At 37.3% G+C, this 23768-nt stretch overlaps 2 protein-coding genes across 11 annotated transcripts in view; one reads left to right on the top strand and one right to left on the bottom strand.

Moving 5' to 3' along the window:
* Positions 1–906: 906 nt before the first annotated feature.
* PUS7L (pseudouridine synthase 7 like) lies at positions 907–22226 on the bottom strand. 6 transcript variants are annotated; one of them, XM_012174459.4, is made up of 10 exons: positions 20183–22226; positions 19257–19345; positions 18047–18972; positions 15221–15380; positions 13426–13618; positions 10627–10725; positions 9685–9766; positions 7625–7905; positions 3331–3384; positions 907–2150 (listed from the first exon to the last, which is right to left on the bottom strand). In XM_012174459.4, exons 3-10 carry the CDS (start codon positions 18957–18959, stop codon positions 1824–1826), a joined length of 2109 nt encoding a protein of 702 aa, XP_012029849.2. In that variant the 5' UTR covers positions 18960–18972; positions 19257–19345; positions 20183–22226; the 3' UTR covers positions 907–1823. The 6 variants fall into 6 exon arrangements, with proteins under 6 accessions (XP_012029849.2, XP_027823232.1, XP_012029848.2 ...); XM_027967431.3 differs by having other exon boundaries at positions 22190–22226; XM_012174458.4 differs by lacking the exon at positions 19257–19345.
* Positions 22227–22398: 172 nt separating this feature from the next.
* Positions 22399–23768, top strand: part of IRAK4 (interleukin 1 receptor associated kinase 4) — a 45496-nt gene continuing 44126 nt past the window's right edge. For 2 of the 5 annotated variants that reach the window (XM_060411575.1, XM_042245148.1), the window contains exon 1: positions 22399–22492. The gene's annotated coding sequence lies outside the window, so the exon portion shown is untranslated. 5 annotated transcript variants of the gene reach the window in all.

The raw sequence follows: 23768 nt of genomic DNA, 5'->3' as shown, positions 1-23768 counted from the left end.
TATTTAGAATTGAAAAAGACACAAATACCCCAATGTTCATTGCAGCACTATTTACAATAGCTAGGACATGGACTCAACCTAGATGTCTATCAGCAGATGAATGGATAAGGAAGTTGTGGTACACACACATGGAGTATTACTCAGCTATAAAAAAAAGAATGCATTTGAGTCGGTTCTAATGAGGTGGATGAAACTAGAGCCTGTTATAGAGTGAGGTAAGTCAGAAAGAGAAACACAAATACAGTATATTCATGTATATATATGGAATTTAGAAAGATGGCAATGATGACCCTACATGCGAGACAGGGAAAGAGACACAGATGTAAAGAACAGACTTTTGGACTCTATGGGAGAAGGCGAGGGTGGGATGATCTGAGAGAACAGCACTGAAACACGTATATTACCATATGTAAAACAGATGACTAGTGCAAGTTCATTGCATGAAGCAGGGCACTCAAAGCCGGTGCTGTGGGACAACCCAGAGGGATGGAGTGAGGAGGGAGCGGGGAGGGGGTTCAGGATCGGGGGACACATGTACACCCATGGCTGATTTATGACAATGTATGCCAAAAACTATCACAATATTGCAAAGTAATTATCCTCCAATTAAAATAAATAAATAAATACATTTAAGACATATTTAAATGTCAGAATGGGTAAAATGTTTTCTTCCTCTAGAAACATTAAAAAGGTGGAGATAATTCTATTATTTGTTGTTTATGAGGTTGGTGCCACCTTGATTCCTTAAATGAGCCTCAAAAAGAATCAATAATAGTCACTAGTAAGTGTCAGAGCTAGAGTCTGAGCGCAGATCTGACTCTAAAAATTTATGTTCTAGATGACAGAATAAAAATTACAAAAAAGTGGAGGGTCAGTATACGTCAAAATAAAGAAATTGTATAAAAATTTATTTCAATGTTCATCAAAGATCATTTATTTCATAAAGGGGATATCATACTAATACTAACCTGGGATCAGTTCAGTTCAGTCGCTCAGTCGTGCCCGACTCTTTGCGACCCCATGAACCGCAGCACACCAGTCCTCCCTGTCCATCACCAACTCCCAGAGTCCACCCAAACCCATGTCCATTGAGTCGGTGATGCCATCCAACCATCTCATCCTCTGTCGTCCCCTTCTCCTGCTGCCCCCAGTCTTTCCCAGCATCAGGGTCTTTTCCAATGAGTCAGCTCTTCGCATCAGGTGGCCAAAGTATTGGAGTTTCAGCTTCAACATCAGTCCTTCCAATGCACACCCAGGACTGATCTCCTTCAGGATGGACTGGCTGGATCACCTTGCAGATCATGTTAATAAATAGAGGGATAATATTTTCCTGAAGTACTGTTCTGATCAATAATTTCAAAAATAGAAAAGAATGGCACTAATTAACAAAATGCTTCATCTTCCCCTCCAACCATATGTTTTCATTACAACCTAGTTTAATCTACATTTTAAGCAAGGAGCCTGAGGATATAAACACTACTCCAAAAGTTTTTCTTTAATGTTACCTTCTTTAATGTTATCTTGCAGTATGTTCCTAATAGTCCAGAAAGACTTTAACTTTCATAGCACAGAAAAAAGGTCATTGAGATATTAGTTAATAGAAAAAAACAAAGGCTTTGGAGTCTTAAGTTCAGATTTTGCCACTTGCTAACTGTACGTCCTCTTCAATGTGAGTATCAAATTCCTACTTCATTGCGATGGTGTGTAATTAAAGAAGATAACAATTACAAAGCTACTAGAACATGGTAGATACTGAAATTTTAGCTCCCTTTTCACTTTCCTTTAAAAAGTGGCACATACTGATTATATCAAGGGTATCAGTTTTAAAAGTCATGCTTCATTATTTCCCTCAGACAAACTGTAGCATAACATGAAGCGTCAAGATCAAAAGAGATCAAAAGGGATAAAGTTGCTTCATCGATGTGGGAACCTTCCTTCTTGACATCAATACCATGGTCTTCCATCAGTTGGTATGAGAGATTACAGGGATGTTTCAAAATCTTTCTATAGCATCCTGGAACATTCAGTTTCAGGGTAGGTATTTTAAATTTACATGTCTGTAGTCCATCTCTGCTGAGTACTTCCTGGTACCACTGCCCTACTTTGTTTTTAGGGTACTGAATATTGTATCCAAGCACTGGAAGAACCACCTATGCAAGGGAAAGGGAAAAAAAAGGTACATGAAACAGCCTTCAGAAAAATACGTGATCATTTCTCTTTTTTTTTGGCCACCCTGCATAGCACATGGGATCTTACTTCCTTAACAAAGGACTGAATCCGCACCCCCTGCAGTGGAAGTATGGAGTCTTAATCATTGGCCTGCCAGGGAAGTCCATATGCAATCATATTTTAAATTTACTTTTATGACTGGGAGTTGAATATGTAAAAACACACTCAGAATACAAACACTGCAATCCCTCTAAAACATGCCACTGAATACTACACTATTTTGATTCTTTTTAATGCTGCCAGGCAAAAAGAAGAGCTAACTGAAATCAAGAAGGACTCTTAGTTAACAAGGTAACCAACTCAAGTCAGATATTATTTGACAAATTGCTGTTAACGTAGAAGAAATGGAACAAGAAGTTGAGGTACATCTAATTACCCAACAAACTTAATCTTTATTCAGTCATACAATGCTAAAAGCATATTCTTTCTGGACCAAAAAGAATAATCCCTACTGCTCAATCACAGAAAATTTGACAATTTTCCATTTTCCTTGCTTACTTATTAATAAAAACATGAAAGCACAGAAGAAGCTGCCAAATTAATTTCTATTTTCTCAGCTGCTCATGAGTAAACTACATTTTGTGGAGGTTTCCTCCTTTGCTGATGACTTCTAGATATTTTTCCTTTAACTGGAACCAAAATGTAGGCAGCAAAAGGCACCCGGTAAAAAACTCAAATACACACAACATGAAAATTTCAAATTCATTATGCTCACTGGAAGAAGCCAGACACAAAAAAAATCACATATACTATATGAATCCATTTCTATGGCATTCTTTCAAAGGCAAAACTGTAGGGCAGAAAGTAGCTGAGTTGGGGCAGGGGCAGGGGTGAGAGGTGACTGCAAAGGGGCACAGGAAGTTTGAGGGAGACGCGAAACTGTTCTTTATCTTGATTCTTGCGGTAGTCATGTGATTGTCTACATTTATCAAAACTCATAGAACTATAAACTAAGAAGTGAATTTTATGGTATATAAAGTATATCTGAATAAAAAGTGGTAGAAAAAAAGGAGGCGGGGAGGAGAAATGGTTAGTACACTGTCTTTTCAGCACAATGTCTATATTTAAGTCTAAATGATACTAATTTTTAAGCAAGTTTACCTGATGTATTGCATATGTGTTAGCTGATTCCTCTTCCTCAGTTACTAGATGAACCTATTTTTTTAAAACATGATGAAAATACAGATGATTCACAAATGTTCCAAATTCCCTCAACTTTTCCTAACTCTGTTACGTATAATACAACTTCTTAACTGAATATACTCATACTCAAATAAGATCTTTTCACAGCTTGTTTCTATAGGAGCAGACTACTTAAAAATTAGAATGATTCTTATTGCTTTAACCCGATAACTGCAGGGCAAACAGAGAATGGGGCAGCTTATCACTCTGAAGCAACACCTTCACCTCAGTTATCAATCATCTTTTTCTAAATAGCAAAGTATTTTTTTATTACACTGAATCAAAAATCTGTTTCCATGAAATCCCTCTCCAACCCCTGACCCCAACAGGTATCATAGTACTCTATGAGAAATAGTGCTTCTCAAAATGTGTTTCACAGACTAGGAAGAATTGTCACACGTACATGGGGAAAAAAAAGTGAGTGATAAGTTTGAGAAATGTTGCTCTAGGACACAGAATAAATAATTCTGATTTCTCTGAGACATGAAAGCTCAAAAGTATAAAGGTAGCTACCATCTCACTCCATGAGGATTAACACAGTCTCATTTTCCTAAAGCATTCACCATATAATGCCTAGATCGTCTCTAAACTTGCTTGCTTTCCCAATTCTCCCTACTCAGATCAATAATATCCCTCCTTTTTGGTTTTTCATTTTGGGTTTATTTGTTTGTTTACATGTTAATAACCCATTTTAACTGCTGCATTCAGAAATGGACATAATATTCTAGATGTGATCTGACCAAAATACATGGGGCTATGATCTCTCTTGCATCATCAATTCCAGCTCTTTGCCTTTCACAAATTCATAAGCATTCCTAAAATACAATTTAAGCAATCTGTGAAAATACGGAACAAACATTTTGAAGTACAGAACACCGTAGCTCTCTTTAGAGAAGTCCCTCCAAGTGGATATCAACTGATGAACTAACCATTCTTTGTCGTATGGCATCTCCACAAAGATGAATTCACGTGAATTTCTCTTTGTCTAATTCACATTTCTCCATCTTACTCACTAAAGAATTATGAAAATCTGCCAAGTCACCTGAAATTAAGCTACATCTGTAGGCCTAGTACTCTTGCCTGGAAAATCCCATGGACAGAGGAGCCTGGTAGGCTGCAGTCCACGGGGTCGCTAAGAGTTGAACACGACTGAGTAACTTCACTTTCACTTTTCACTTTCATGCATTGGAGAAGGAAATGGCAACCCACTCCAGTGTTCTTGCCTGGAGAATCCCAGGGATGGGGAAGCCTGGTGGGCTGCCATCTATGGGGTCGCACAGAGTCGGACACGACTGAAGCAACTTAGCAGCAGCAGCAGTAGGCCTAGTAATTCTATCGAAAAGGGACTCAGATTAGATTCCTATAGTTTCCTACAATTTTTAATGTAGATGTGCAACATGAAATATTCTACAAATATTGTTTTTTCCTTTTCCATATTTTCCATATTTTATGTCCTGAGCCTCCAATTCTTGCCTTTTCTTTTCTCAGTGCTAACTAATAAAGTATAAATAATAAATTTAAAAAATACAGATACTTTTCACCACTAATGAAAAGAAACTCTGCAAAATGTGAAAGAGAAAAGTTTTTCTTTTCTCCTATATCTCCTGAGAGAAAAGCAGACAAAATCTTGATCACAAAAATATCCTTGCAAATGTTACCTGGAACAAAGTCTTATGAGACACATGTATTTCAGAGATTATTGCTATATCTTGTCAAAGTGAACTTCTGAAAATTTGAATTAGAAACGGCTGACTTACTAAATAATGTATTGCCAAGAAATATTTAAAAGGACATGTTTTCTGAAAGGTATTTAAAAACTTAATGTTTTTCATTATTTATCAAAATGCAATCAACTGACATAGCCCTTCTTCCATTTATATGAGGTAAAATAAAATCTAAGACGCAGCTAGATTTCTTTTTACACAGTTTCAGAATCTGTGTCTCAGTTAAATGACCATTCTTAATGAAGCTCCTAGTGATCACTTTTTTTTCCCCTTAATGTTTCTTATATTTTATTGTTTGACTATGCCGGGTCTGACTTGCGGCGCGGCAAGATCTTCGATCTTGTTGCAGCTAGCAGGATCTTTACTGTGGCCTGTGAACGTTAGTTGAAGCATGAGAACTCTTAGTTGTGGTATGTGGAGTCTAATTCCCTGACCAGGGATGGAACCCAGGCCCCCTGCCTTGGGGGCACAGAGTCTTAGACACTGGATCACCAGGGAAGTCCCTCGCTTTCTTATCTAAATATTCACAAGTCATTCATTTAATAGAATAGTAAAGCAGACCTCTTTGTTGTGGCTCACTCATCACTCAGCCTTGACTCCTTTTCTGATAGTGTATCTGCAATTTCCTGGGAGCTTCCCTCCCAGTTCTTGAATGTGGTTTGGGTGGGATGGTTCCAGGAAGGAGTCCTTGGAACACAGGCTTTGCCAATCACATACTGCAGTCCACAGTAACTGGTCTGGGGACATGGAACACAAACCAAGCCATTCTGAGACTCAATTCCATGGCTTTGACTGAAACTGTTAGGAAATAAAAGACTTCTTTGCTGGAGAAGAAACTGAGAATGGATCTAACAGAGAGGAAAGCAGAGCTGAAAGATGAAGAAAATGAGATGGATGATTTAGGACACTGTCTAAGCCCCTTCATAACAGCTGTACCTGAATCAATCATGGACTTCAGTTATGAGGGCCAAGAAATTCTTGTCTGCTTTCCTTAAGTTAGTCTGAGGTGGGCTTCTATCACTTGAAACAAACAAACAAACAAAATCCTAACTTATACATCTAAAACTCTGCCGTTAATTTAGATAAATCATCATTTATGGTAAGGTCGGAGACTTTTTTTTCTCCACTTTTGAAAAATAGGACCAGGCCCTATCTCCGCATGCTGACACTTTTCTATACCCCATGATTTCTCTAGTCGAGACCAAGCTAGGCTAGGAATCAGACCACTAGGTCTTCTGAATTCTGCTACCTATGTCACTTAACCTGTCTCCTCTCCAGCCTGGGTCTCAATTTTCATTTCTATGAAATGGGAATTAGAAAAGAAGTCTCTAAAATATTTTTATCCCCTAAAGTTTGATGATTTTATGATGTTATATACAAAAGCACTACTCAAATCCCTTCATTAATTTTTAAAATATAGTTTTGAGATTGAATTAAGATAATGATGAATAGTCTCTTTTTGCATTACAATGCTATGAAATGAATTTACATGATTTATGGAATTCAATTTCATTATTTAGGTCAAATTCACGGAGATTAAAATACCATAAAAATACTAGCTGGAAATACCAATATTCAAAATATCCAAAATACCATGGAGGAAATGGAAGGATCAATTTTATAAGACAAATTATATTTCATTAATATAAATGTCTCTAAGATCTTGTTAAGAGAGAAAAAAACATGTTGTAAAACCACACTTATATCAAAGAAATGACATTTCATATCCTATAGCATTATTATAGAAATTTTATTCATTTTCCTTTTCATGGTTTGAGTTTCGAGTCTCAAATTTCTGTCTTTTTTTTTCTCATTGTTAACTAACAATAAAAATCCACTTTCTGTGGATATTTATGGGAAAGCATAGAAAATGGTCTAGAAGGAAATATGACAAAAGAGACTGATTTTCTGATAGTGGCAGAGGAAATCACAATAGAGTGGTGGAATGACATCTCCATCTGTCCTGTTTTGGATTTTCAAGGAGCCTGTTTCATGCATTGGGTGTGTGCTCAGTTGCTCTGTCTTATCTGACTTTTTGCAATCCCACAGACTGTAGCCCACCAGGCTCCTCTCTCCATGGGATTCTCCAGGCAAGAATGCTGGAGTGGGCTGCATTTCTTCCTCTAGGGGGTCTTCCCGACCTGGGGATGGAACTGCATCTACTGCATCTCTTGCATTGGCAGGCGGATGCTTTTACCGATGAGCCACTGGGGAAGCCCGATTCATGAACTGCTGTGGAATTTTCTAAAGAACGTGTTCTTTTAAGGAAGGCTTACTATCTTTGTAACTCTCACTTCATACCACTGACCATTTGTATACTTCTATTTAATGGCATGTTAAGTGTCAGCTGACAGCAGAGTAGAAGCAGATGAGCAAATACAAGTTTAAAAAAAAAAAAAGGATGTTTAGTTTTAATTTTTTTCTAAAATAAGAGTTCCTGAAAATAAGTGCTCCTGATACATAACTACTCTTGATGAAATGATACTTACTTTACTACTTGGTAATTGCTCATTGTCAGCATCTTCATCCAAACAGACCAAGTCACCCTCCACAACTCTTGAGCCGTAAGTTGCAAGTCTGTAAGATACTGCCTCATTCCAGATTTTGCTGCTGTATGCATGAACGTAGAATATGCGCATAGAATGGGGGAAGGAGAACCACGCCTGGATGCAGCCCTCCTCTGTCATGCCAAAGCGATGCAGTGAGTCTAACAGTGCTCTCTCCCGAACTTTGAATTCGGGCATCAGGGAAAGTGTGCCTTTAGCATCCTCTGAAACAAAGAGATCAGTCAGTTCCTTTTATTCAAAGGCCAGTTATTAAGAGCTTTACCATGCTCTCTAAATGTACTGAGCTATCCTGGGAACCTGAATATGAAGATGAGGCTCAGCACCAACCATAAACCAGAGTTACATTTGAAGAGGTTTTTTGTTTGTTAAAAATCATTAATCATATGGTTCATTCACTTTCCCTGCTTTAAAAAGAGGACATTAGTAACTCCAATTTCAGGATGGAGCTTAACTAATTTGCAGTTATTTAGAACACTTTTTTTTTTAAAGCATTATACAAGTCCCTGAGCTGAGATTTTAAAGAGCTATTATGGACATTTTAAAGAATTTTTTGAATAAGAAAGGGTTGACATCTGGATCCTTCATGTATACTATTCAATATTCTACTATTCAGCATGCTTTTTAAAATTAGATTACTGGACTCCATGGCAAAGCTGCTTATTCAGGTAGGGCCTTGGAGTAAGTATTTTAACAAATGCACCAGGTTTCTTGCACACACTAAAGTTTAACAGTCACTGCCATAAGGAAATTATTTTCTCAGGACCCTACAATAGATGTAATTTTGAACTGTGTTTAGTGTTACTTAGATTACTCATAACAATGTGAAATGCTCATATGGTTTATAGATTTGGGTGTGGCATAAAAATATTTTTCACCTATTAATCATTATATATGTAATATGTACCTAATTAAAAATAATGGAGATATTAGAAACTGATGTCCTTTATTTGTATGCAAGTGAAATTTAATATGCACATATATGTTGATCATATATTTAATGAATCTAAAATCTTATGGTTGCTGTTACTATTTAAATACATATAACATTTATTCAGTATTCAGAATAAGCCAGGCACTATTTTAAGAACATTAAGTCTATTATTTCATTTAAATATTAACAGTCTTTTAGGTACCATTATTAGCTTCAATTTGAAGATGAAGCAACTAAAACAATGAGGCTAAATCACTTGCACAAGACCATATGCTGGGAAGTACTAAAGTTGTATTAAACCCATGTAGATGGCACCCCACTCCAGTACTCTTGCCTGGAAAATCCCATGGACGGAGGAGCCCGGTAGGCTGCAGTCCATAGGGTCTCGAAGAGTCAGACACGACTGAGCGACTTCACTTTCACTTTTCCCTTTCGTGCATTGGAGAAGGAAATGGTAACCCACTCCAGTGTTCTTGCCTGGAGAATCTCAGGGACGGGGGAGCCTGGTGGGCTGCCGTCTATGGGGTGGCACAGAGTCGGACATGACTGAAGCGACTTAGCAGCAACAGCAGCAGCAGACTGACTCTAGAACCACACTCAACAAATTTTTTTTAGTGCTTCTCATTAGGTATTCTACATATATTTAGCTGAAGTTTTCAAAATTAGCAATCAGGGCTAAATGGAGACTAGATCAAAAACAATGCACAAAGTACCAGATATAACAAATGTACTTTTATTTAGTTTATTTTTCAGTCTCCTGATTGCAGATTATATTTATATCAATGTCAGTTTAGAACTGGGAACTCTTATCTTTTTTGAGGATTTAGGCCAGGAAAAACTCATAAAGCGTCTTTCCCCTCACCCAACCCCAAAGCAAGAGTTATACAAAAGTCCCATAAAAATGGAGTACCTAGGGCACATAATAAAAATGCTTAAATATATATTACAGTCTATTTCTTATCACATTTATGTAGAAATGAATGCTATCCTGATGATATAACACTTGTATATCTACCTAACTATATACGAGGTAAAGAAACTTTTAAAGTACCAGTCTGAAGAAAATATTTCTTTGCTCTGTTTACAGGATCATCCAAATCTTCTGGTGTAAAAAACAATTTTACAGCCTTCACCTTTAAAGACCAAACAAGCAAATGCATATTAGATGAAAATGACAAATTACTTACTTTAAAAAAAAGGTACATCTTGAAGGAATAGGCATTTAACATGATATTTGACATGGCAATTCTATCTTGAAGCATTCATAAGCTAAACAATTTAGAATTAACTTCCAGTGCAAAGCAACCTAATATACAGATTTAAAATCTTATGGACTGGAAAAGTGGTCAATACAACTTCCATACATCTTCTGTCATTTTTTGCCTCTATCATAGAAGTAAGAACACTGTATTAAGTGATGACAGAAAACTCAGGCTTTTCCAACACACACAACAAAAAAGGGGGAGAGAACAAGCATAGGCAAGTGGCAAGCCACTAATTTCATTTGTGTTCTCAAGTTTCAGAACTCTTAGTCTTTGGTCTTAAAGATAATTAAAAAAAAAAAAGTAAATAAAAGTTTTAAAAATTCCCAACTTTAATATTTTCTTTTAAAACATAAACAGATTAAAAGATGCTCCTTAAAAAAAAAAACATATCTACTAGTTCCTGTATTTTATCACTGTTTCTAGTACTACAACTTATTTCTAAGTATGCATCTTAGAGTAGGAAAGGATCTTAAAACAGGGCATTCAATCTAGCCTCCAACTCATTCTTCTTTTATACTATTCATTCATTCAAACAAATATTATTCAGCATCTGTTTTGCTGTAAAGTGATATCATGAATATAGTTGCTATTCAATAAACATGATGTACAGTACATATATTTGGGGGTATACATGCATTTATATGCTGGGTTAAGAAAGCAATGAGCTGGCTCATGTAGTAAGTACATCTGACAAAACAGGTAAGTTCATATCTTTTCAGAATCCATACCGTTTCACTCTTCAGCAAAGTCAATCCAATTTGGTCTGTGTGAACTTTCCTTCCCATCCCAAATCTCTGTGGTCCATAGTAATTCACAAACCCTTTATTCTGTAAACACACAAAAAAATCAGTTAATTAAAAATATATTACTATAGACTCATGTCTGTGTCCTCCCAAAAATCACATGTTGAAACCCTAACCTCCAGTGTGATGGTATCTGGAGATAAGGACTTGAAGAGATAATTAGATCATGAGCATATCGGCTTCATGAATAGGATAAGAACTCTTATAAGAAAAGGTGCTGGAGCTAGCTGACTCTCTTTCCACCCCATGTGAATACAATAAGAAGACTAGGCACGTATCCTGATCTCAGGCTTCTATCCTCCAGAACTATAAGTAATTTTCTCTTGTTTAAAAATCACCTTGCCTATGGTTCTTTGTTACAGTCTCAAACTAAGATAAATAATACAATTATTGTGTCAAAATATGTATATGTAACCAAGTCTTTCTCTTTGTCTTTATTGTAATAAAAGAATCCTGTAATTGGCAATACACACATGGATACCAAGTGGGCTGAGAAACACTATATGGTTAAAGAATACAAAGGAAAAGAATAAATGATTGAAAATCAGAAAATAAGTGAAAAAGCTTTAAAAATATGTAAGCTTTTCATTCCCATTATTGAGGAGTTTTCTGGCATGTGGGATTCTTGGTGCTAAAATCAAGAAAGCTCTGGGAAAACTGGGATGAACTGGTTACCTAGTACTGCATCTGCTCTGATCCCTGAAGCTCCTCCTGATTTCGAGGATTCGGCTGTCTGCAGATGCTTGAAATACGAAGCAGGTTTATTTTCAAACCCAGCAAGTCCTGGCTTTTTTGTATATAATGGTTGCTTTTTCGATTATCTCAGTTTCTGAAAGTCTGGGCCAAGACAATGGCATAGCATCACTTCAGTAGGAACAGAAAATTGATATTTACTATTGCAACCATTGAGGATACTGGTTGGTGGTTAAACATGTCCTCACAAAGCAAACAGCAGGCCCATATGATTTCCTGAAAAACAAAAGAGCTCTCTACACTTACTCTATGGGGGGAATATATTAATATATTCATTCAATGATGATTATCGAGCACCAATTCCAGGACTGTTCAATAACAGATGCAAATAAAAGATAATCTGTAATCAGCATGCTACACAAGGAACTGCATCCTGATCTCATGCCACAAAGATCAACTGCAGATAGAATAAGTACCCCCTGTATTAAGTCTCACAGTTAAATCTTTTAACTATTTCAAATTTGGAAAAATAACATTAGACAATATCCTAAAAACACCAGGAGAGTTTTAAGTACCCCTGCCAAGTTATTCAGGGTTGATTACAATAAAATGTTTATAGCAATCTGAGTTATAACCCTTTAAAACAAAACTCCAAAGATTTCTTATTTTCAGGACTTCTCAGCTCGCTTCCCCTCATCATAAGAACTAAAGGAAAGTTGGCTAAATCTAAGATTATTCCTACAGAGATTTTAAAATGTATATAAATAGGTACCAAATGAAAGACAGGCAATAAATAACATCAGAGTTCAGAAAGCCCCACTCCCTTTTCTAAGAGATATCTTTGTAATAGTTTAACAGGTGGAAAAGAAAAAAAAAAAAAAAAGAGTCTTAGGTAAGTCTAGAGAAAAGGAAAAAATAGCCATATGAGGATTTTAAATATCTTTAGTGAAGATATTTTCCTGACTGTTAGGAATAATAGTGATTAAAATCTGGTTTCTGTTTGTTTTCCTGTTGGAGAGGCATAAAATTGTATGAAAAGGTCTTTGTGGTCAGAAACTTGCAGCAGTGTTTCTCAATGTTAGCTGTGGAGTAGAATCACTTAGGGAGATTTTTTAAAATGCTAATGCCTAAGCTACATCCCCAAATGTTCTTATTCAATCAGTCTGGGAGAAAAAACAGATTATTGAAATTTTTTTAAAACACCCTAGGTTGAGAATTTCTGGTCCAGATCAGGGGTTGGCAAGCTATTTAACTGGTCCACAAGTCAAATCTGGCCCTGTAACCACTGCTTTTGTATATAAAGTTTTATTGGAATACGGCCATGTTCATTCATTCATGTATGGTTCATGGATGCTCCCACACAAAAGCACTAGAGTAGCTGCAACAGAGACCATATGTCTACAAAACACGAACATTTCTTTCCCAGCCCTTCACAGAGAAAAGTTTGCTGACCCACAGTCTATATGATCAGATTGAAGGCTATGGCTATATGTACACATTTAGATGCCCAGCAAATATCATTTTAAAACTTACAGTAAGTAATTTTTTTACTGTAAGAATAATAAAATGTATATGATTTACCATTTGCATACATTGAAACAAGATTCAAAATTAGATTGAAAAGAAAAAACATTCTGAAAAGTAATATAAAAACTATTTACCAAAGATTTTTGAAAAGAAACGCTGAACAAAGTCTCCCCCCAAATTAATCTCTCTGCCTGTAATATTACTCTAAATGGCAGACGCTAAAAAAAAAAAACAAAAACCTGTCCTTTTAAATAGATAGGTTTTACCCTTCCAACTGGGGGAGTCTACACAATTTTTTAAATTACACTAACATTGTGTTTTTTTCAATACAAAGATATATACCAAGAAGAAAAAATAAAAAATAAGTAAAATGGATCCAATTATCAGTTTTTAAAATAATTATACATGCACACAAAAAGAAAATGTACAAAAGAAAATATTTCCCTTCATATCTCAATGTAAATAAAGATTTTCCCAAAATACACTACAGTGCAGTTTTCTTACCTTAACATTTTCTATTGCCTCCAAAATTCTCTCTCTCAGGTTTGCAGAATCATTTATTTGATTTTTTAAATTTCTGATGACAATATCAAAGTGATTTCCTTTGAGCTGACCAAGTCTAAGGGAATCCTCTACAGGCCGAATGTTAAACACATTCATTCTTTTCTTTTCAACTTCTTTTTCAATATTTTTCAACCTATAAATGATAAATCATTTATCATTTGGATTCAGTTAACTCTTACATTTAAAAAATAGTTTGTGTTTAAACTAATGTTAAAAATTATTAATATGTTTAAAATATTAAAAATGTCAAAAATTAATTTAAAATAAAGTTTAAATGACAGATGGCAGACAACCACTTATACTAGAATACTGAAAAACTGGAGGGATTATTTCAAAAACACATCTTTAATTTATTTCAACAGATGTGCACTAAAAACCCTTTATCATAGGATTATATTAACAGAGTTATTCTAAGAACTGGAACACATATTCCTAATGCTATCACTCTATGTAGCCTTCTGACTTCTCAGTTCAAGTGACAGAACCTCTTAACTGTTCTTCACTCTTCTGTCCCTAGACTTTGCTCCTTTCCTTCTCAGTTTTTCTCCAATGTTACCAAAAAGCCACTAGCGCCTGAGGACTTTCCTAAAATTCTGCTCTGAACACTTCTTTACTCAAATTTTCAGTTCTTCACCAATATTAGATCCCAACTGTCTTATCCTAACTTCTAAGATCCTGTTAAGAACTGATGTAAACTTCTTTTTCTATATTTTCTGTAGACCTTAAAGGAACCATCTGCTTTATCAGGCAGACTGTTTTGCTTACAGGCCCTCCAAAATATCTTCAGATTTTCTGCATCTGCTAAAATCTTACTATTGGTTAAAGGGTAATTAAAATTCCATACCCATAAGCCAAATCAAACTACTCTTTACTCCTAGAAACTAATAAAATATTTTGTCTTTGGTGGTTAAAAAACAGTTTTTAACATCTAAATACCTTTCAACATCTAAAGTCATTCCTTCTTAGCACAGTGCACTTTTTGACCACAAAGACAAAATCATAAGCATTTTTCTATCCCTCATATAAGAACTTAAAAATATTTAACAGAAAATAGTACTTAAATATCTGATGACTAAAGATTAATATATTTTTAATACATCAAGTTAGGCAGAATTTTAGTCCAATGATCCAACTTTTTTTAACTTTACCTTAAGGAAAGCATCCATAAGGCACAGATTTAAGTGTAATAAAGTTAATCACAGTAGTATTTACAGTGAAAAATTGGAACAAATTTCTATATCCCCAAACAAGGGAAAGTTAAACAAATTAGTCCATATAATAACCATGACTTTGAAATATTTCAGGACATAAATTTTCATTAAAAATACTATTTTACTTTTATTAAGTAAAATACAAATTACATATACAGTACGATTTTCACATATATAAAAAAGGCCTCTGTAGCATCTGCAAATATCTTAGTCTCTGAAAAATGTCTGAAACAGACCAAACTGTTTTTATGGTTATTTCTGTGTAAGAGAAATTTTAGTGACATTTAATATTCTTTTATATTCTTCTAAATCTTCTACAATAAACATGTATTACTTTTACAATAATAAAAGTCTATTTAGAAGATAATTATACTATTAATGCAGAATATGCTGCTCAGTAAGCCTATAATTACTACTGATAGTGAGGTTAATATGCTCCCAGTATTATTCTCAGTTTTTAATCTAGTATTTATTTATTTGATGCAATAAGAAAATAAAGTTCTATCCTTTAAACATATTATTACCTCTCTGGTGTCACATTTCTAACCACCATCGCTTGATAAGTGATGGCTTTCTTGTCTTTAAGTCCTGCATAACTAAAATCCGAAGGAATCACACCAAGTTTGACAGCTAAAAAACCAACTGCTTCAAACATTTCTAGATTTTCTTTTCGTAGGGTAAAAGCTGAAACAAACAAAAAATCCTCAATTACAAAAAAAGGCAGCTAAATACATCATTTACATTCTTAGCAAACTGACAGATCATTATAGTGAATCAAATCATTAATTTAGACGAGTATTTTTAATCAAAATACAATCAGTAAAATACAAACCTCACAGATTTCAGCTCTCATTTTTAAAATTCTAGTTGGTTCACTAAAGGCTTACAGAAAAAAAAAAAAAAATCCACATTCCCTGATTAGGCATTCATATTGGCCCTAATCCACCCCTCCAGTCTGCACTTGGGCTATCTTATATATCCTATAATTGTAACCCAGAGAACTTGTCACAATCCTTGGATGAACTAAAGCCTTTCACTGTTGTGGACTTGTGTGCATTGAGGTCCTTTGTCTAAAACACATGCTCTCTCCACTTATTATTTGCCACACTTTTTTTCATGCTTCAAGATCCAAGGGCCACAGCAGTTTTCCCTCAAGTTCCTTCCAGGTTCTCAAGGCTGAATGCTCCCAAAGTAGGGATCATGTTTGTTTCATTGACCATTATACCCTCAGACTAACACAGTAAGTATTCAAATATTTGTTGAATAGATGAAAAAACAAACGTTACAAGGAGTTGATTACTTAAACCTACATGTCTTCACAAGCTGTCATTATCTACATCATGACACTGAACACCATGCCATATTTTATCTCTTTAAGTTTGTGTGCCCTGTAGACTGGGAGTTCCAGGCCAGGAAATCAGTAAATAAAACAGAGCTTGTTGCCTCATGGTAGAGCCTTCAAATGTCTATTAGATGAGAAGGTGAGAATGAGATCGCAAAAGTGGAAGGAGGAACAAGCCCAGTAACTATTACCACCAAACACTACCCCCGACCCCTGCCAACCTGTTGGCCTATATAACCTACCAACATTGACAGTAAGAAAATATCTCAGTCCTCAGTTCACCATAAACATATGACACTTCAAAGTACTGTCCTCTTCCCTCATATCATGAAAAGGAAATTCAAAGTATTCTGCAGAATAATTTCTGTTTTGTACAGCTCCTGTAACCATCATCAGGAGCTACAAGAGTCTCTCTGAAGAGCATTCTAAGAAAAATGAACATTTAACATAAGCTTGACTCAGGAAGCAGAAGGATGTGAAATCTATCTATCTCTGAATAAATGAAATAGCTAAACAAAAGCTTATAATATCTATTCTTTAGAAATCATGTTTAAAAGAAAAGAAAAGAAAAGATCTGTATGTTCTTTGTATCTCTCTATAAAGAATCTCTAAAAACATGGAAACAGCAAGTTTCAAAAATATGCAGGGTGGATATTATTTATGAAAAGTTTTAAAAATTTGCAATAATGATTCGGTATTTGAACATATTGTACAATGACCACCACAATAAGTCAACATTTATCACCACACATAATTACAATTTTTTTCTTGTGATGACAGCTTTTAAGATCTATGTTCTTAGCAACTTTCAAATATATAATACAATATCATTGACTATAGTCACCATGCTATACAGGCCTCCTGATGGCTCAGTGGTAAAGAATCCACAGGTTTGATCCCTGGGTCGGGAAGATCCCCTGGGGAAGGAAATGGCAATCCACTCCAGTATTCCTGCCTGGGAAATACCATGGACAGGAGTCTGGCAGGCCATAGCCCATGGGGTCCCAAAGAGTCGGACACAACTTAGGCCACAGCCAGAGGGATGGCAAAGAGTTGGAAACGACTTAGTGACAAAACAACAACAATCATGCTGTCTGTACACAATATTCCAGGACTTGTTTATTTTGTAACTGGGAATGTATACCTTTTGACCACCTCCATCGATAAACATAAATTCATATTCCTAAAAATTCATTTTAAATTGCCAGTAAGTTAAACATAATTACAACATAAACAAAACCTGTTTTGAGATCCATAATAATTTACAAGAACTATCCTAGTCCTAGAGCCAAAACTTTGAGTATCAGTTAGTAATAGTGTGAAAAAAAAAACCACACAGTATTTTAAATATACCAAATCTATGGAACTGGACAGACATCACTAAAATATCTTACAAGTATAGGAAGAGCCTGGCTAGGAACTGTAAAGTATGAAAAACAGACCAAGGAAGTGTATTACATAGAATAAAAATCAGAATCTGATAACAGGGCTCAGAAATCTCTCTCAACAAGCCCTTTTGATGACTGTATGAATGCAAAATTTCGAGAAACTCTTCTTTAAAAGATGGACAGTGTCAAATGAAGGAACTCCCTGTAAGTCTGCAGGATTCTTTCCATAGGCTATGAAGTCCAGCTGTTCCAGATTACAAGGTATTCTCTTCACTTCCCCAAGTACAGGAAACATATTTTACTTCTTTCCAAATACTTAAGATAATTTTCAAAATATGAAATCAAGATTCACCCCCATGAGATTTATTAAACAAAGTAATTCTTTAACTTTATACATTTGTGACTACATTAACTAAAAACGTGTTAATCACATTTCCATCAATAAGGTTAATATTTTACAACTAGTATATTTTGAAAGGCTTATCTTCTATTTAAAAAAGGACCCATATGTTGTTTTCAATATCCCTCTGGACATGTCAACTTAATTCATTTGAAATTACACAGATTTCACACAATTTTATCTAAGTGTACCTAAGAAAATGGTAATGATGTCTTGTTACCTGTGTATGTATCTTTTCTTCCCTGGCATTCAAGAAGAGACCTCTTCCAGTGCTTGTGTGCTTTGACCCGAAATCTTACAGTTATCACCACATTTGGGTTATCGGCACTGTCACTCAGTTCAGGAAAGGATTTGGTCTCCACAAGATTTCCAAACTTCTTGTTGACAAAATGGTGGACAGCTTTTCTGTGTTCTTTGTTCGTATCAGGTTTAAAGGTAAATTTGGAATTTTCTTTCTTTGCATCCAAATATTTAAAAAAGTCAAATGCTTCCTCTTCGGATACCAAGTGACAAAGTTCCTTATACTCAAGATTTGGCCTTACAACAATTTCACAGTTTTTTCCTACAGTTATTAAAAAAGGAAATTTCTGCCTAATAGCACTATGCAAGGTAGCCCTCTGGTTCTTATCAAGGATTCTGCCTAATGAGAATTCAGGAGATGGTCCAGTTAGCTCAGTTTTGGAGTCCCACTTCTCTTTTATATCACAGGCAAACTGATTCAGTAATTCATTAGTTTTTTCACCTAACAAGGAGCCTAATACATCAACACTTTCTTCTTCACCTTTGTAAGTTCTATCTTTGATAGTATCTTCCTTTTCTGAACAAGGCACAAAATTGTGGTCATCACTGGAGCTACCAGCCAAAGTACTGACTTCTTGATTGCTTGTCTCTTCAAAAGATAAAATCTGAAGATCTACTTTTGCTTTTTTAGCCAAATTATTTGGCTCAGGTAGTACTTTAGTAACCTTGTAAACAGGTTTGTGACTGGCTTTATTAACTAACTCTCCCTGTTCATCAATCTCAATAACAACGAAGTCACTTGGTGAGCTTTTTATGGTGCCACGAAAACCAACATGATCAGTTATGAAACACAAAGAACTAAATCTGATTCTGAAATCTGTATCCTCTTCCATTCTTGAACAATGCCTACAAAAGAAACAGAGGTGATCAATTACCAGGAAGAAAAAAAAAAATCTGGATAACAAAAAAAGAAATAGGTTTGCAGGATTTATTTAATTCTGCTTCTCTCTCTCCCTTCCAATTCTGAGTCCCCTTAAATGACATTACTAATTTATTTCTATATATCATGTGTATTTTGACTCTCCTATACCAAGATGGCATGTCCGGTCATTTGCATCCTGACTCTTCACCCACTCCACGTTTTCATCTATTAAAATTCCAGGATTAAAATGGGTTAGTTTTAAGCTCACCTTTAAAATATCATTGGTAGACCAACAAAGAAGAGACTGGAACATATACTTTTTTTTACAATGAGTTGTCTGAATTCCATCCCTGAAACCTAAAATTTCTAGTTAATTTCAGAGAATCTGTGACTAGATACTAATATATGGAGGGATAGGGGTAGGGTAAAGGCTGAGGGGAAGACAGGAAAAAAACAGTCCACAATGACATATAATGAAGTACTAAAAACAATTTGCAGGATGTCCATGGTAGTCCAGTGGTTAAGACTCCAAGCTTCCAATGCAGGGGGTGCAGGCTTGAGCCCTGGTCAGGGCACTAAGATCTGCTGGGCATGATTCCAAGGCGCATGGCCAAAGAAATTAATTAAATAAAACCAACATGCAATGTGATTAGGCTTCAAGGAAGGCTTATGTTAACCTTGGACCTTAAACCTTCATGAAAGCTCAGATACAAACTTTTTCAGCTGACCCATAAGAAAAGCACAACCATCTCTCTCTGGCATCAGAGAGAAGACACATTTACAGAGCTTCTTGAAGCAACCTTCACTCACTCTTCACACAATCCATGGCTACCAAGTGGAGTTTTAGGAGAGATAAAATGCCCAAGGAACTGGTACTGCCCAAATCTTTGTGTTCATCATGCTCTCCAGGTAATACATCATCTGGACCTTCATCCCATTTCTACCGTGTATCTATTCATCTGAACCAATTTAGAAAACCACTTCCACTCCATCCTTTCTGTAATGTGGAACTCACAGAAATTTCCTAATATTCTACTGTCCTAGGAAATAAATAGGATATATTTATTTTTCCTCATTCCTTAATTTCCTGCACAGACTCCTCAGTTTCTTGCCTGAACTGAAACCTGGCTATTTCCCTTGGGCTGCTTCTTCTGTAGTCCTCCTATGTGACAGCTATTTTCCTTTCATACCCACCTGGGGACCTGGAGGTTGTAAATATTTTCCGTGTTTGCCACTGCTGCTTCCAAACCACTTCTTCTTCCTCTACCTCCTCAAATCCCATTTCCTTTGAAGTTCATGCCATCAGGCTGTACTATTTGCTGCCACCCTCTCTCTGGTCTCAGGACAATTCTTCTTCACTCACTAATGACTTTAATACCTAGCTTAAAATATACTATCCAGCCTGACCTCCACAACCATCCGTATGGATGATTCATTTAACATCACAGTCCTTCAGTTCCTTAATCTCAACCTCAAACCTTCTACTTTATCTTGGTCTTAGCTTTGATTTTCTCGTCACCAAAAGTTGCATCACCTTTAAGCATCTGGCTCTCTGATTAGCCCTAACTTTCATCACCTCTATTTTAATACGTTCATTCCAGAAATTCTTATACACTATGAAGGCCTCTAATCTCTGCTTCTATTACTAATCCACCATAGTCAATTTTCCACATAGTAGCCAGAATGATGATTTAAAAAGGAAAATTAAATCATAGCACAACCCTATTTAAACCCTCTAATCACATTTATAATAAAATCCAAATTACCTACCCTGGCTTCCAAAGACTTCTAAGATTCTGAACTCTGTTCTCCAAATTTGTCCTGTACCCTTTCCCCATTATCCACTATACTTCAGCTACACTGGCCTTCTTCAGTTCCTTTATGCCAGCTGTTCCTGTTGATTAAATCAGCCTCTCTTCAATTATATCCTTAAAGAGATCTTCCTTGACCAATAATCGGAAGAAACCAGCAAGTCACTATTTTTCATAAAATCTTATTTAATTTTCTGCATATTTCTATTTAATCATTTTACTTCACTATTTACTAAATACCTATCTCAACTAGAATGTTTGCTCCATGAAAGAATCTGTCTGCCTTATTCATTGATTATCTCACAATTAGAATAGAATCAAGCACATAGCAGATGCACAATCAATACTGATTATTGAATAAATACAATGACTAGTACAAAATAAGAGCAGTAAGAGTGAAGAGGAAGAAAGACAGGGGTCACTTTTGCCTAGAATAATCAGTCAAGCATAATGCAAGAAGTGGCCACATTTTCAAAACACTTCAGGAGACAGAAATGAGGCAAAGGCATAAACAAACTATGCAACGTGTTAAGAAAAAACTGAACAGCCCAGATACAGAGCAGTAGGAGAAAGTGTTTTCTAGCACAGTTCTGGAAAATATGGCCGGATTAGTGCCAAACTAGGTAAAACACTTAATGCCCTGTCAGGGGCTTAGAATCCATTGAGTGGTTAATCGATGGCCACTGGAGGTGTCTGAGCAGGAAAATAACACAATCCTAAAAGATGTTTTAGTAAGATGACTGATAGTACTAGGCAGGATGAATCTGTTGAACAGTTAGAGAAGATCAAAAGCAACAAGATGTGATCAAGAGCTCAGCTGTAGGAACAAGATAGGAAAACATTCTAAGCTAGTGGCATAGGAGAACAATTTGAGAATACAACGATGAGGGAATTACGGCCAAGCATCCTAGTAAGAGTGGAACCGTGCTGAAGGGCAGCCAAGGAACCCACACAGAGTCGAGTTTCCATGCCACAGATGTGTCGATAAGCCTGCCGGGCGGACATGGAGAGGGCAGTTTGGCTGACCCAAGGCTTGGGAATTTGGGTTGTGGCTAAGGGCAGAGTCTAGCAGGATGTTAAAAAAGGACAGTAGCTCCTCCTGTTCCTTCCACCGCCAACGCTCCACCTAATTCACTCTTACTTCCTACTTCTGCCACCAACCAGCAGGACTGACTCCTGCAGCTTAGACTTCAGGCGCTTTCCAAAGCACCCCCGACACAGCCATTGGCTCCACCGGCGTCTTCTCCACCCACATCCCCGCCTAACTCAAGGCGCGATACTAGCTCACATCGCGCTCCTCTTGGGGACAGAGCGTCAGGGTCTCAATGCCGATACTGTCATCGCCCCCTGCACAAGCCCACGTGGCGCCAAGAAGCTCAGCCCAGTCTACCTCAAGTCCAGCTGAAGGGTTTCCTCCGCACCTCGCCGTGCGCATGCCCGGAAGCCATAAACTAGCTAGGCTCCGACAGAAGAGTATTTAAAGGGACAGGCTCCTACTTAAAGAAACGCCTCTCTGGAATTTTTGACTCAGTGAAGCGGCGAGGGGGAAGCGCAAAGAGGAAGGGGGCGGAGAGGGGCGGGGGCGGGACCTGACGGATTGGGCACGCCCCGGCCCTTCGTAGTGCCTGGGTCCTGAGGTCGCTGGCTCAGCCCTGCGGCGCCCCGTGCGCCCCTGCGCCCCGCGCCCGGGCAGGTAAGGGGTTCCGGACTTGCGCGCCACCTTCTCCGCGAAGTGTCCGAGGTCTGCGCCCTGGCCTCAGGGTTGTGGAGGGACTGCTCGGAAGGAAAATCCCTTCAGCGCACGTGAGAAAAGTTAGAGGGGAAGTAGGTTGCGTGGGCAGCGCCTGCTCCAGGGTAAAGATTTGGGTGGGTCCCTAGGGATTGGAAAATTGGTGGGTCCTCCATTGGAGGACCGTGGGGCGAAGAGAAGCGTCACTCGGTGGTCGGACCCCGCCTCGAGTTTCTCAACTCCCGAGCTATGTGTTCCGAGAACCCTGTTTACGAAATGAAATCTCTTTTCCTCAGAACCAGGAAGTAGGACCAGCACCCAACAAAGATGCTGACCGCGTGGAAAGCATTCTAAACCCCCCCCCCCAAAATTCTAATTAGCTAGTTTCTCAGGCTTCCAGGAAATTAGAAAGTGGAGCGGCATTGTCAGTACGTTATCAGATGGGGAAAGGGTACCGACAGCCTGGAAACGAGAGGGAGCCAAGGGATGAAAAGCAACCTCAGAAAGCATTTTAGCCATTTAGGATGGGATGCTGGGGAAGATTGAAGGCAAAAGAAGGGGTGGCAGAGGAACAGATGATTGGATAGCATCACCGACTCACTGGACATGAATTTGAGCAAATTCCCAGAGATAGTGGAGGATAGAGGAGCCTGGGGGGCTATTTGGGGTCGCAAAGAGTAGGACGGGACTTAGCAACTGAACAAGTGCCTCAAAAACGTCTCTGCCTTAAGAGCTGAGAGCAGAGGATATTCAGATTTGCCTTTTCCCTTTCTGAGGGTAATCCTTGACGAGACCTGTCAGAAAGTTAAGATTTCTTTTTACTTTTGTTTGCGTGCTAAACGTTCATTTGACGTTTGCTTACCCCTGTGCAAACAGAAATCCTGAACTTCCAGGCTAAACATGCTCCTTTCACAGTCTTCTCCATCTTATTGTAAAGGTCAGGAAGGGGGCGGAGAGGGCCGGAACCACGGGCGTCTTCTCCACCCCCATCCCCGCCTAACTCAAGGCGCGATACTAACATACATCGCGCTCCTCTTGGGTACAGACGGTCAGGGCCCTTTCACAGTCTTCTCCATCTTATTGTAAAGGTCAGGAAGCTTGTTCAAGCCAGAAACCTTGGTGCCAACTTGTCACTCTTCATAGCAGCATACAGGATTCTGTGTGATTTCTGAGGTTTCTACCTCAGAAAATATCCATCATCTTAGGAATTCTACCTTCTTTACTACCACTCTGATGTAAG

This window comes from Ovis aries, chromosome 3 (assembly GCF_016772045.2).
Source record: "Ovis aries strain OAR_USU_Benz2616 breed Rambouillet chromosome 3, ARS-UI_Ramb_v3.0, whole genome shotgun sequence".
Taxonomy (NCBI): Eukaryota; Metazoa; Chordata; class Mammalia; order Artiodactyla; family Bovidae; genus Ovis; species Ovis aries.
This window is presented reverse-complemented; position numbering and strand designations above follow the sequence as displayed.